This window comes from Pan paniscus, chromosome 1 (genome assembly GCF_029289425.2).
Source record: "Pan paniscus chromosome 1, NHGRI_mPanPan1-v2.0_pri, whole genome shotgun sequence".
NCBI classification, from domain to species: Eukaryota; Metazoa; Chordata; class Mammalia; order Primates; family Hominidae; genus Pan; species Pan paniscus.
Window position 1 is genome coordinate 118,604,669 of NC_073249.2, and position 13,871 is coordinate 118,618,539.

The window sequence follows — 13,871 nt, forward strand, 5'->3', positions numbered from 1 at the left end:
CATGTTTCAAGAAATGTGAGATGTCTTTCATAGCCACTTGTTTTCCCAGTTTCTTAGGAAGCCACTCTCCAAATAAATCATGCATATATATAGCAATAACTAGCACAATTTACATATTCTCACACCTACCATAATTTTCCTCAAAAGCAAACATATTTAAAAATCGTAAGAAGGGACGGGAGTGGTGGCTCACACCTGTAATCACAGCGCTTTGGGAGGCTGAGGTGGGTGGATCACTTGAGGCCAGGAGTTCAAGACCAGCCTGGGCAACATGGCGAAATCCCAACCCTACCAAAAATACAAATTAGCCGGGTGTGGTAGCATGCACCTGTGGTCCCACCTACTTAGGAGGCCAAGTTCGGAGGATCACTTGAGCCAGGGAAGTGGAGGCTGCAGTGAGCAGAGACTGCACCACTGCACTCCAGTCTGGGTGACAGAGCCAGGCCCGTCTCAAAACAAAAACAAACAAAAAACCCACAAGAAATCAAATGTAGTGACGATCATCGAACTGTCAATCGAGGTGATAGTTCTTTCACCTCCATGTGAAGTAATTTAAATTCTTTCCACATTTTACTTAAAATAGTCAGATAAAACATTTCACATGGAACCATATCCAAAGTAGTAGCTCCATAATTTAGGTATGCTAAAAGTAGATTTTCAACACAAGACATATTTCGTGGCTTTCATATTATACAATAGGTTTTTCTAACTTCTGGGTGTCTATAGCACTAATTCACTTGATGCTCAATTTAAAAGACAAAGGAATTTTCTTAAAAAAGAAAAAAGCATATCATTTTTAGAAGAATTCATTTAATGAGATTTTTCTAAAATGGAGTGGTACAAATGTTAAGCCCACATATGGAGGACTCTTGCAAGTGTACTCGTTTGCTCCATTTAACATTTTTGCAAGGTGGCTTCTGAGTGTGCATTAGTTGGCCAGTATAACCAGTGAGATAAAACAAACCTCAATGTGCGTACCAGGTTCACTACACTGTCAGAATACTGAGTTTTAGCCCTAGCACTGACATCATTACTTTGGGCCTCTATTTTCTTTTCTAAAAAGAATTGGGTGAATTATCTTAAAGAATTTCAAGTCCAAATTTTAAAAAATGCTAACATATTGTCCAAGTAAAAGGTATCCCAATAAACATTTTTGACATGGAACAAAGTAATCAAATGACACATGTAACAACCACTGACAAAGGGAACTGCCATTATCAAGAATTCTAATAAAGATTATTGATTACCACATGCCCAATCCCAGTCTATGCATTTCTCTAAAATTCACTTGTCATCTGGGCACTAAGACATCCCTGTACACAAAGTGTGACTCTACTGATGTTTCATCAATTTCCACAATATAAATATGTTTAAAAAAGTTAACAAATGGGGGAAAAGGCAAGACCCAGGATAAAGGATTTAATCCAGTATTTATTCCACACTCATGATGGTTCTGTAATCAGAATACAAGTTGTAAGAACAATCTATCAAATAATTTGCTGATAGTCTTAAATAATGCAGCACAGCATTACTTTTAATACTCCTCTGTTCTAGATTAAGTTTAAAAACTCAAACAGCAATCTCCGTTATCAATAAAAAAAGTTCTGAATTTTAAAAAAAGGACACTATATCAAGCTGTTTCATAATTTAAGGATTTTCCATTTATAAAAATGCTTTGGAAGCTTGAGGCTTGAATCTGTTTCTCTACTCATCTGCCCCACCCTCTCCCCATTACATGTTAGTATAGGGTTCTGCAAGAATGCTAGGCTTTAGACATTATTTTTTTTCTTTAATATAGTACTTTAAAATCTGAGAAAGAATTCAAGAAAAAAAGATTACATGTCATGTATTTTTTCAAATAAAAAAGGAAAACTAAGTGAATAAATTTTAGGCATACTAAGTGTCCCTTTGAGGTAGAATGCTAAAAGGACTTTTGATGAAATCACAGCCTAAAAACCTCTGCATCAGAAACTAACTTCTCATAAATTCTCTCTAAAGGTAACTGTGGAGAATATTAAGTGTAACATATTAACAAGAGCCTTCCAAGATAATATACAGTAGACAAGAATGTTAATCCTACAATGCTGCCTTCTTGTACATTGGCAGCACATACTTCTCCTATAACAGACATCCAAGATCCATTCGCAAAGTCTTTAGCATTCTATTACGAAAAGCACAGCCATGCTAACTTCAGTACACAAACCATAATCCCACACCTACAAAACAAAAATAGATTAGTGGCAGTTTATTGCCTTATACAAATTTAACCAACATGGCAACCATGCCAAAGGAATTAAAACATTTTCAGGACATATGTACAGACTGTACATTTCAAAAACAAACAATAAAAATGCAAGAACAATCTGTGCATCATGTATCAAACTTAACAATTGGGTGAAAACACCAATGCAATAAATGGAATTACAAAGGCACTTCCCTACACGAAAAGAGGAAATGAAAATGCAGCCTACAGGGAGAGCTTGAGGAGTGCGAACTACTGCACAATCTCAACTTGGGGGAAAAAAGCAGATTTAATCATTTATAGGATTCAATGTGATCCACTTTTACAAAATATTTTCACACAGTCTCATCTTTGTTTTTATGCTGTTTTTCTTGGCTCTCTTGTTCTATACTTTGGCTCCTTCGACGATCATGTTTGTCTGACTGGTCCTTACTATCACTGTGATCTCGTTTGTGGGAACGTTCTTTGCTTCTACTACGCTTTCTAGATTTTTCTTTGCTGGGACTATGTTCCCGTTTTTTTGATTTTTCAACACTGTCAGTTCTTCCTTGACTGCCACTTCGACTTCGTTTATTTGATTTTTCTTTACTTTCATTTTTATGTTTACTTGATTTCTCTTTGCTTCTACTTCTACTTCGTTTCCCTGCATTTCTACTTCGACTCCTACTTCTGTGTTTCCTTTCTCTGCTTCTGCTTCTACTGTGTTTTTTCTCTTTCTTGGAATCTCTTTTGTCATCTCTGTGCCGCCTATCATCTTTGTCTTCTTTATGTTTCTTCTCTTCTACCTCTCCCCTACTTCTCTGTTCCTTGGACCTTTCTCTTGATCGCTCTCTCTCTTTTTCTCGTTCATTTCCTCTTTCCTTATCATAGTCACGATCTCGTCTTCTACCTCTCTCATTTTCTTTCTCTCTTTCTCGATCCCTGTCCCTTCTATCCCCTTTCCTATCACGACTTCGACTGCGACTTCTATGCCTTTCCCTACTTCTGCTGCGCCTGCGTTCTAACCCCCGGTCAATACTTCGGGATCTTCGCCGTTCTTTCTCCCTTTCTTTGGCTTCACGCTCTAGTCGCTGGCGTTCTTTCTCTCTTTCTAATTCTCTGTCAAAACTAGAAGACCCATGGCCCTCCCGATGATGACTTCTACTTCTTGACCTTCTTGGGGACCTCCGTGGACTCAGAGATCTCCTTGGAGACCTAAGGAAGGCGGAGGGAGAAAGAAAATTTCAATGAATAAAACATATGAAATTCTTTTCACAGTAAAACTTTCAACAGCATTATTTATTCATGTCCTCAAGCTTAAGGCCATGTCAAGAATCATTAAAGCAAAAAATTTTATTGTTCTCATTTACAGATGCATAATTTTATAGAAAAAGCCCTGAAAGGAAGAAAATAATCTTTGGGGGGGTAAAAGTGACCAACTAACAAAATGAACAGTAAAAACAAATTCCTAAGAACTTGCTATTTCTCAGAACCATTAATTTTGTATAAAGCATATATGAAAAATAAGCATAATTCAAGAGTGACATTACCTTGAACGTCTGCGTTCAACATGTCTGTCTATTTCCTCAGCACCTTCCTTCCCATCTTTCTTGATTTTTCTAGGTCGGGTTTTAATCTGTTGATCAATATTCTTTTGAACTGGAACTGGAATTCTTGGAAACAAGGTAGAAAACCACTCCAGTTTTGTGAGAAAAGATCGTAGCATTTCTCCAATGGTCATTACACAGCCTCCACCAGCCTTCACATCTAGGTCCTACAGAAACACAAAAGATACCCTAGCCGTCAAAAAAAGTATTTCCATATATACATGAATATTATAAAAATATTACCATCTTTGGAATCTCAATACAAAAAAAACTAACAGAAAAATTTTATTTTCATATCCTAATCTGACAATGAATGAACAGAAATATTTGGGCTTAGTGTGTGCATGCAGGTGAGAACAAACCCTGCAGCCTCACAGGCATAAAGGGAACTGATCTCACTCAGTTAACAATATGAAAAAGCCCCTAAGATTTCTAAACTATGCGGAACGATTGACTTAAATTTACATTCCACATACCTACTATGTATTTATTTCTGTGGACATATTTGCACACATCATATACCTTGCACCATAACCTAGCTACATATGATCTACTTTAGATAATTCCTGTCTAAAGGTTATCTTTTAACAGCTCTAATATAAAATGAAGCCCTAATAAAACTGGAAGCAATAGCAAACCAACTGCCATGAAGCAGTGAGGTTTCTAATTTAGTTATGTAGAAAATAAATAAATGAACAAATAATTGGAAACGCATAATCCATGATGACCATTGTCTCTGAAAAGGGTCATTACCGCATGAAGGCCTTCTTGCTATGCCCTCTCACAGCTCAGGACATGTTAGTCAGCTATTGTCAGTCCCAAACCTATAGTGCAAGCACACAAGGAAAGTGAGATTTGTTATCTAAACAGGAAAACAAGAGCTAAAGGTAAAACTGCTTGCACTCACACACATTTAAGTGTTCAGATATACAGTATTTCCAAATATAATCGCTGCAGATATCTAAGGAAGAAAACAATAAGTTAGCTTAAATAGAGGACCTCAGATTTGTAAACACAATAAAAAACATAAAATAGAGGCATCCAGAAACAAAACCAATACAACACCAATTATGAAGAGGAACATGCTTTTTTAAAGACAGAAGGGAGAAGCACTTCAGTGTGAAAAACTGATCTAAAGATAAAAAGACCTTAAAGATTGTGATTTAAAACACGTTTTGCTTCTTCTGAGTGAAGTAACTCAGTTAACAGGCAAAAAAAAAAAAAGAGAGAAAAATAAAAATTCTCCATGTCTAAATGAGATTTTTTTTTTTAGGTGTGCATGTAATAACAAAACACAATAGATTTCCATTAGAACCATCCTTTAATTCAATAAATTCTTTGGATGAACTCTGTAAATAGACTACTGACACATAGCACTCAAAAAGTCTTCTTTATGAACCTTAAAACACAAAGTAGTAGAGTGGGTAGACATATGGACAATACAGCTCATCATTTCATTTTTGAGATGTTGGACTTCACCATGTAAGTAAATTAATGCATATATGATATTTTGTTTTGTTTTGAGGAAGGGTCTTACTCTGTTACCCAGGCTGGAATGCAGTGGCAATGATCTTGGCTCACAGCAAATTCTGTCTCCTGGGCTCAAGTGATCCTCCCACCCCAGCCTCCCAAGTAGGTGGGACTAAGATGCATACCTCTATGCTCAGCTAATTTTTAAACTTTTTTTTTGTAGAGATGAGGTCTCACTATATTGCTCAGGCTGGTCTTGAACTCTCGAAGTGTTGGGATTACAATGTGAGCCACCACGCCCAGCCAATGCACACACAATTTAAATCTAACTTAGTATTTCAGATTTCAAATTAGGGAGACTCGAATTACAATTAAAAAAATTTCTTTTTTAAAGGTATGTGTGGTGTACTAGGAGTCAGAAAACTGGAATTAAAATTTTGTCACCTTGAACAAGTCATCCCAACACTTAGCCTATTTATGTAACACCCAACTCTTCAATTCTGCACTTCTATGCAAGTGGGAATACTGATATTTGGAAGAAGCTAGAGGGTGAAGAACTGAAATGTTCCAGAAAAAAAAAAAAGCTACAATTAGTATTCTATGTGCATATCTTTTATTATCTCTTCGATCTTGAGCATGCCCCATCTTGAAAAGTCACTATTAACTATACAATTCAGGATCAATACAATACACAGAACATAATTAAGAAAAGAAAATTTTCCAATAGTTACCAAACACATTTAAACAATTTTAAAACAAGAAAATAAAACTTCAGAAATTTACCCTAAAATACATAAAAGCCATCAGGTCTCAGTAAAAGGACATTAATTCCAAAAGTATCTCACTGAAATAAATTTAACTACAGGAAGTTCTTGAAGACATTAAACCACCAATAAATAAAAGATAATAAAAATATGAGAGTAATCAGAAGAAAACAAATTATTACCCTTGTTGACATACCTCTTCATCATCAAGGAAGGATTCAAACCAGTCCCACAGATCTGTAGGGGGCTGTGTATATCTAGAATTACAAAAGACTATTATTAAACACATGTGAATTAAAATGAGATATTTACTGGAAATGTACATAAATGCATGCTCACCTTATATACATAAATCCAAGCGCTCTAATATATGGAGAGTCTGTGTGTGTTATAAGACCCATCACTTGCTTTCGAGTTAACTTCAGGGTAAATAATTTGTATAACAGGCAAAATGCTGTAGAAACAATTCCTCCTGTTCCAACACCTCGAACCTTTAGGGGAAACGAGTTAAGAAAAAGTAGTAAAATAATGAACGGACTCTTAACACCAATTGATTAATCCTGTTAGGTATCAATAACAAGCCATAATCCAGAACTAAGGAGCATTAAAAAGTAACACTTTTCTAACCCTATTTCACTGAGCACTTGAATTTGGATTAAAAAAATTGTCACTCAAGTGTATAATTGACAGGCCTCTAGTTCTCTAAATATAAACTTAGTTATTAGACACAGAAAAACTGAAAAATGCACGTACTTCTACTTACCCCTCCGCACATCCCTGTCTGGCCCGCTGTTTTCCTGCTTCCTTTCTCCCATGGTTCAACGTGCGTGACCTGAAAATAGAAAAGAGGAACACAACAAACATTCATACTTTGAATTTGTTTAAAAGCCTGATAAAAGTAAACCCAAGTCCATAATAGAGCAGCTCTTCCAAAATTATTTTGGCATTAAGTATATGTTTACTGATATTAAGTGTGTAAATCATTTTTGGAAAAACTGCTTAGACATTTAAACAGCACCCATAAAGCTACTAGGGTTTAACAAAACCTTAATAGCTTTGCAGAGGAGAAATCCCACTAAACTAGCTTTATAAAGAGCTGATATCCACATCTGGGAGTCAGAAAATTTCTATAGTCTCACTTGGTTGCAAAAACTATTTGGTAATATTTTAACTTTGATAATATTTGACAATTTAGCTTATGGGTTGCTTTTAAAACATTTTCCTTTAAAAATGGATTTAAGTCTCCAATTTAAAGCAAAAAGTATTAACGTTAAGCATTAATTAAAAAACTTCAAAACACCTTCAATAGTTCAATTTTACTGTAATTTAAAATCTACATTATAAAATTAAGGAAAATTACTTGAAGAAAATTTTCTAAAACAGTAACGAGTTACTTGTGATGCAAAATTATGGAACTTTTTATTTGTACATTTTTTCCACCAGGGTCAGGTTTATTCCTGATTAAAGATAAAATTACAAAGGCCACACTTACAGAGATCATTGTTGTAATTAAGCTTCAGCCTAATTATGTGTGAACCAATCCAATTATTCCCCAGAATATAAATTGTGTCAAAAACTGAGTGTGAATAGTCACTGGCATATACTAAGTATCATCAAAGATGATACAGTATCATATTTGCTAAGAGGAACATCTTACAAAAACTAGTCCTTATCTAAAAATAGCAACAACAACAACAAAAGAATATTAACTCTAAAATAGAATCCAAAAAGGTCTTTTGGGAAGACCCATCTTTGTTTTTTTTAAAAACATAAAAAAAATCCTGTTTTTTCACTGCATATTTCTAAAATTCTATTTCCACCCACATGGTAAATTTTGTAGTCCTGAACAATGGCTTTAGATAGAAAAGCATGCATGTAAGTTTAAGCACTACACTATTTTGCAGTGCTTTAACGTTTCCTTTCTTCCCCACAGATTGCCATGTAAAAGATGTTTCAATTCCTTAAAAGCTAGCCAAAGGCAGGGCTGGATGCATACAAAATAAAATTACAAAGTTGGAAACTTATATATTTCAGTGAGTATTTGATCTGAACGTCTTAAGTCTTCTTAATATTAGTAAAAAACTGGGTCTTTAGTTTTTTAACGGAATTTAAAAACAATTCCTGGTAGAATCTTGTTTCAAAACACATTTGAAACTTAAAAACGAGACTTTCCTCTATTACATTAACATTTTGCCTATGTTAGAAAACAGAACCTGCCGCAGAAAGAGCAGGAACCCAATTTTCAACTGTTTAAAGTTTACTGCATAAATAAAGCTAAGGATTAAATGTTATTCACCATACTGTATCCATGCTAAAAAGGTCTTACCTTTTAAAAGCTAAAAAAACTAATTCATAGAATTACAATCAGACCTACTCTCCTAAGAGGATTCCAAATTTATTTGTGTACTTTATCAACCCAAAGTTGAACTGTATTCCTCAAGAGATGTTTTCTATAAAAAGCAACTAATCTCTCAAAATCCTTCAATAACCTAATTACTCAACTGGGGGAAAAGGTGGGCAAGACAAAAGAGAATGTCCTTTTGTTACCATCTCTACACATACGTTCAAATGATAGAAAACACTTTGTGCGGTCTGTCAAGTTTTTAAGAGTCAATATAGACAAAAATGGATTGTGTATTAGATGCTCCGGAGAAAATTTTTAAAGAACACTAAGGCTATTATTAATATTCTTTAAAATAGAAATTAACTTTCGGAGGCCTGGAAGGTATTTTTTATACTACATAATTTGCAGGGAAGTGGAAAAAGCCTACCTAATTGGTGAAGGACCAAAAGCAATGGCCAAAAAAAAAAACCACAAAAATCTAATTAGTCGTTCATTTAACCAGGGAAATGCATTTATGGCGATTGAGCATGATTAATAGTGCATACCTCTACCTGCGACCCTGGGCTGCTCCGAGCCTCGCTGCAAGACTGAGTCAATCCTGCTAACGAAACAAGAACTGAGACAAGAGTGCAGTGAGGAGGCGCCAGGTGAGCTCCCCAGCACAGCCAAGCCAGCACCGACCCTGCCGCAGAAGCCCAGGGCCCAGATAATTCTAAATTAGCCCAATGCACAGGTGGCTGAGACCTCTTACTCCTGACTTCCTGCTGGGAAAATTTCCAGGCCTTCTGTACACCTCTTGAAATGGCACCTCTCCACCCTCATCCCCCCACCCCACCCGACACACACGCACTGACCATTTCCCTGCCTGGATCGGATAATGAGTACCAACAACACGAGGCCAATACTGAAGTCATTACACGCCCTGGCCAGGGGTGAGCGGGAGAAGCACCAACAAGTTGGCGCTCAGTAGATCCACGTCAAAAGGAATAATTTTAAAGCTGTAAACTGGAAAGGCTTCTGTTACTCTTTCCTCCTCTCCCCCACCCCTCTTGCCCAACTCCCCCCAGGGGTGGGCAGGAGGTTGGGGGAGGAGAGAGATCAATAGTGGCGGGCTCTCCCGGCCCTAAAAATCTAAAATGGAAACAAGAGGGCGGCCCCAGTCCGACCCCTCCCAGACACACTACAGGCCGCAGCCACCCCTCCGCCGAACCACCTTCCCCCACCCACAAATCTTCAGATTTCGGGGGCCGCCTTCGCCCGTTTCCTCCATACCCCCTCTTCCGAACTTACCCCCAAAGCCAAGGCCTACACACTTCGTACCTTAAAGTAGATCTCGTCCACCACCTCGTGGTAGGTCTTGAGCTCGTAGAGCTGTACTTTGAAGTAAGGCGACGACAGGATGTTGGTCAGGATCATGGGGTTGAGGTTCATGGTCTTCTCGTTGCCCCAGAGCGGGAGCACATTGCCCTGCTTGCCGGAGACCGCCGGCTTGGTGGCGCCGCCGCCGCCGCACTGCTGCTGTTGCTGAGCCGCAGCTGCAGCCGCCTGGTGCTGCGGCTGCGAGTTGCCTGTCAGCGCGGGGCTGTTGTTAGCCATGTTGCGGCGGAAGGAAGGAGGGAGGGAAGGAGGGGGGGAGGGGGCCAAGCTCGATCTCGCTCTTTGGGACAACGGTCTGGGACCCTACTCCATCGAACGTCGTCGGGAGAAGGGGCCGCCTCGCTGTGCCCCAGCTGGGCAAGAGAGGGCACCCGATGCCGACAAAAGGACCCCGGGCCAAGAGCAGACAGCGAAACCCAGACCGCGAGAACTCCACGCAGAAGGCGAGCCGGCGGCCAGGGAGCTCGATCTCTTCCGCCAACTGCCCCTGGGAACAAGATGGCGGGCCCGGCGGATATGACGCCACGCACCCCAGCGTTCCAAGCTGAGCTGGCGGCCAATCAGAGACGCTCAGGTGGGCTGGAGCGTCCTCTTCCTAGTTCCGCGCGTTCTCTGCACGCTGAAGTCGCTGCAGTGACCTCCGTACCTGACTCTTAGGGGATTTCCCCTGAGAATTTGGGGGCCGGGGGAGAGGGTTGTAGGCCTAATCCGTTGTTGTTGTATTTTGACTGGGGGCTTGATTTCTTTTGTCGGGAGCTGAGCCAGGAAGGGTTCGCATGGCTGCGGTGTGCTTGCTAATATCGTCACTCTGATTTCTGCAGAGTATCCGAGAGGGGTCTCCTGGGATCTCAGTTTTAAGGTTCTCTGGAAGGTACAATGGTCAGGGACCCCACTCCTCCAGGAGATTCTGATCAAAGGTCACGTACTTCGCCAGCCTCTAGTGTCCAGCCAGAGGTCTTAAATTTCTTCAACCGTAAGATTGAGATAACATCTGGCTGGGCTGTTGTGAGCATTGAAAGAGCTAATGTACTTGTAGTGCCTAGTAGACTGTTCCAGGCATCTGGTAGGCGCCTTTTCTTTTTCTCCCTGCTCCAGATCTTTGGATTCTAGGAATGTATCCGGAGTGATAAACATTGGGCGAGATACTGTATATTGGGAGTGGGTGTGTGAATGTGTGGGGAGTTTGAATGTGGCAATCTTGACTTCAGTGGCGCATACACAGGAGGAGAAAAGGATAAGATGGAAACTTTGGGGAAAATCCACATCTGGATGAAAATAAACCAGAAGGGGAGAGAGAGAGAGCGAAGACCAGCAGAAAAGTATTTAAACCAAGAGACAGTTGTTTGACAGAATACAAGGAAATAGAAAAGATAAGTGAATGGAGTGATTGATTAGTGTTTGGAGCTGTACGGTACGAAAGTGGTTATCCTGTCTGGTTCCTTTGTTTTAGGTTGCAAGAGAACTAGAACCCTGAGAGGAGAAGCAGTTTTCACCTTCTTACTAGCAAATCTTGTTTTTCTCTATAGTGGTTTTTATTAACTTCCAAAGGAAAACTGAAGATCCTAACCCCTGTGTCATGAGTTATCACGTTAAAAGTCCATAGAAAAAATTTTTTTAATCCAGTTCTTTTTGTGTATATATTTTTTGCCTTGATAATACTAGTTTATTGAGTTTACCGAGTGACACATTGCCAAATCTTATGCCCTATTTTTAATTCCTCAGATACATGATCTTTCTGTATAGTCTTAGACAGTCTTTACCCCTAGTCTGTTTGGATGAAGAGCTTGGTAGAGAGGTTGAGTTTGATATCTAACTGTCAGCGGCATCAAACTCGGAGCCAGGTATTATGATAAAGTGCTTTAACATATTCAGTGAATCCCTACAACAGGCTGAAGATGTTATTTTTATCCCCATTTTTTAAAAAAACTTTATTCAGTTATAATTGAAGACCTCTATGCTGCACATATATAAAGCCGTTTAAGTTTGGTTTGATCAGTTTTGACGTATATGTATACCCATTAAACCACTACTACAATAAACATAATCTTCTGTCAATCCCAAAAGTTTACTTGTGCCCTTTGTAATCCATCTCTCTTTCCAACCTCATACCGAAGCAACCACTTTCTGTCAGTAGAGACTAGTTTGCATTTTCTTGAATCTTAAATAAATGAAATCATTATCCCCACGCAGTGTTCTCTTTTTTTTTTGCCTCCTTATTGCATGTATCAGCAGGTTGTGTTTTGTTTTAATTACTGATTAGTATTCAGTTGTATGGATTTATCACTATTTTGTTTATCTAATCATTGATGGGAACAGCATTTTTATTTGTAATAGCCCCAAATTAGAAACAACACAAATTGTTGTTGAAAATGCTGTGAACATTTGTGACTAGACTGTCTGGTTTTTTTTTTTTTTTTGAGACAGAGTCCCACTCTCTGGCCCAGGCTGGAGAGCCCTCTTTCAGCAGGAAGTAGCCAGATAGACTTGACATCCCTATTCACTATGCTATTTTCTCTTTCTTGAGACCATGATATGCAACAGGCGGACTTGAGCATGGGGGAATATAAAGGGTCCAAGATTTGACCAAGTTATTTGTCAGGGGAAAATGACCAGAGCAAAATTACCTGGTGACCATCCAGCAGGCCCTGGAGACAAAAACTTCTTATCTGAGGAATTCAGAAGTAATTAGACTTTCCTGTTATCTAACACAGGCATCTGGTTCCAGTTTTTTTCCCCAAAATTTATAAGTAACTAGAATTTCTATACATCTCTTGAATGCATGCATATCAAAACTCATTGTGTGACCCTTGCTGACATTAAGGCACCAGAATGTCTACAAATGTAATCACTTATCATGACCTACATGGCTAATATGGTCCAAATTGCCCGTAAGCTCCCTCTTTGAGGTCCATAAATATCCCTAAGGAAAAATTCACTGGCACACTCAGTCCTCTCTTTCTGAGGCGCCCCGCTGCACTCTTTTGCAGCATTCTATTTAATAGAAGTTTCCTTTTTAAACCTATACTGTTGTCTGTAAATTCTTACCAACCCGTGAGTTGACCACTTTCTAGTGCTAGGGCTCTGACACCTCACCCGGCACTTATGAAATAGCCAAACTGTTTGCTGAGATGGTTGTACATTTTTCATTCCCACCAGCAGTGTATGACAGTTCCAGTTGCTCCATAACCTCACCAACACTTCACATTTTATATATATAATGTTAGTTTTAGCTATTCTGGCTGGGAGTAGTGGCTCACACCTGTAATCCCAGTGCTTTGGGAGGCTGAGGAGGGAGGATCCCTTGAAGCCAGGAATTTGAGACCATCCGGACCAATGTAGTAATACCCATCTACAAAAAAATAAAAATCTAGCCAGGTGTAGTGGTGCTTGCCTGTAGATCCAGCTATTCAGGGGCGCAAGAGGGAGGATCACTAGAGCCCAGGAGTTTGAGACTGCAGTTAGCCATGATCCCAACACTGCACTCCGGTCTGGGTGACAGAGAAATCTTGTCTCTAAAAAGGAAAACAGAACATTTTTTTTTAGCCATCGTAATGGGTATAAGGTGGTATCTCATTGTGACTTTAATTTACATTTCTCTTACCACTAATGATGTTGAACATTTTTTCAGGTGCTTATTGTCATTTATATATTTTCTGCTGTGAAGTAACTTCAAATAATTTGCCAATTTTGTTATTTTGTTTGTCTTATTGTTGAGTGGCAAGGACTGGTTACATGATCTGTATGTAAGTCTTTTGTGTATATATGTGTTTCAAGTATTTTTACACAGTCTTTGGCTTGCTATTGAATTATCTTCTTTTTCTTTTTTTGGAGACAGAGTCTCTTTCTGTCACCCTGGCTGGAGAGCAGTGGTGTGATCATAACTCACTGTAACCTCAAACTCCTGGGCTCACACAATCCTCCTGCCTCAGCCTCCCGAGTAACTAGGAGTACAGGCATGTGCCACCGTACCCAGCTAATTATATATTTTTTGGTAGAGACAGGATCTCACTATGTTGCCCAGGCTGGTCTCAAACTCCTGGTCTCAAGCAATCCTCCCTTCTCAGCTTCCCCAAATGCTGGGATTACAA

At 39.1% G+C, this 13,871-nt stretch overlaps 1 protein-coding gene across 1 annotated transcript; it reads right to left on the minus strand.

Annotated features, from left to right (window-relative positions):
- Positions 1-1,411: 1,411 nt before the first annotated feature.
- On the minus strand, positions 1,412-13,131 carry PRPF38B (pre-mRNA processing factor 38B). The gene is made up of 6 exons (XM_003808329.7): positions 9,727-13,131; positions 6,826-6,894; positions 6,402-6,553; positions 6,259-6,319; positions 3,772-3,995; positions 1,412-3,436 (listed from the first exon to the last, which is right to left on the minus strand). The coding sequence occupies exons 1-6, from the start codon at positions 10,000-10,002 to the stop codon at positions 2,578-2,580; spliced, it is 1,641 nt and encodes a 546-aa protein (XP_003808377.1). The 5' UTR covers positions 10,003-13,131; the 3' UTR covers positions 1,412-2,577.
- Positions 13,132-13,871: the final 740 nt, after the last annotated feature.

Coding starts and splice junctions, on each gene's coding strand:
- PRPF38B (XM_003808329.7), bottom strand. CDS start 10,002: ATGGCTAACAACAGCCCCGCGCTGACAGGCAACTCGCAGCCGCAGCAC. Junction 3,996..6,258: donor CCTTCCTTGATGATGAAGAG/GTATGTCAACAA, acceptor GTGTTTCTGTAG/GACCTAGATGTGAAGGCTGG. Junction 3,437..3,771: donor GTTGAACGCAGACGTTCAAG/GTAATGTCACTC, acceptor CGCCTTCCTTAG/GTCTCCAAGGAGATCTCTGA.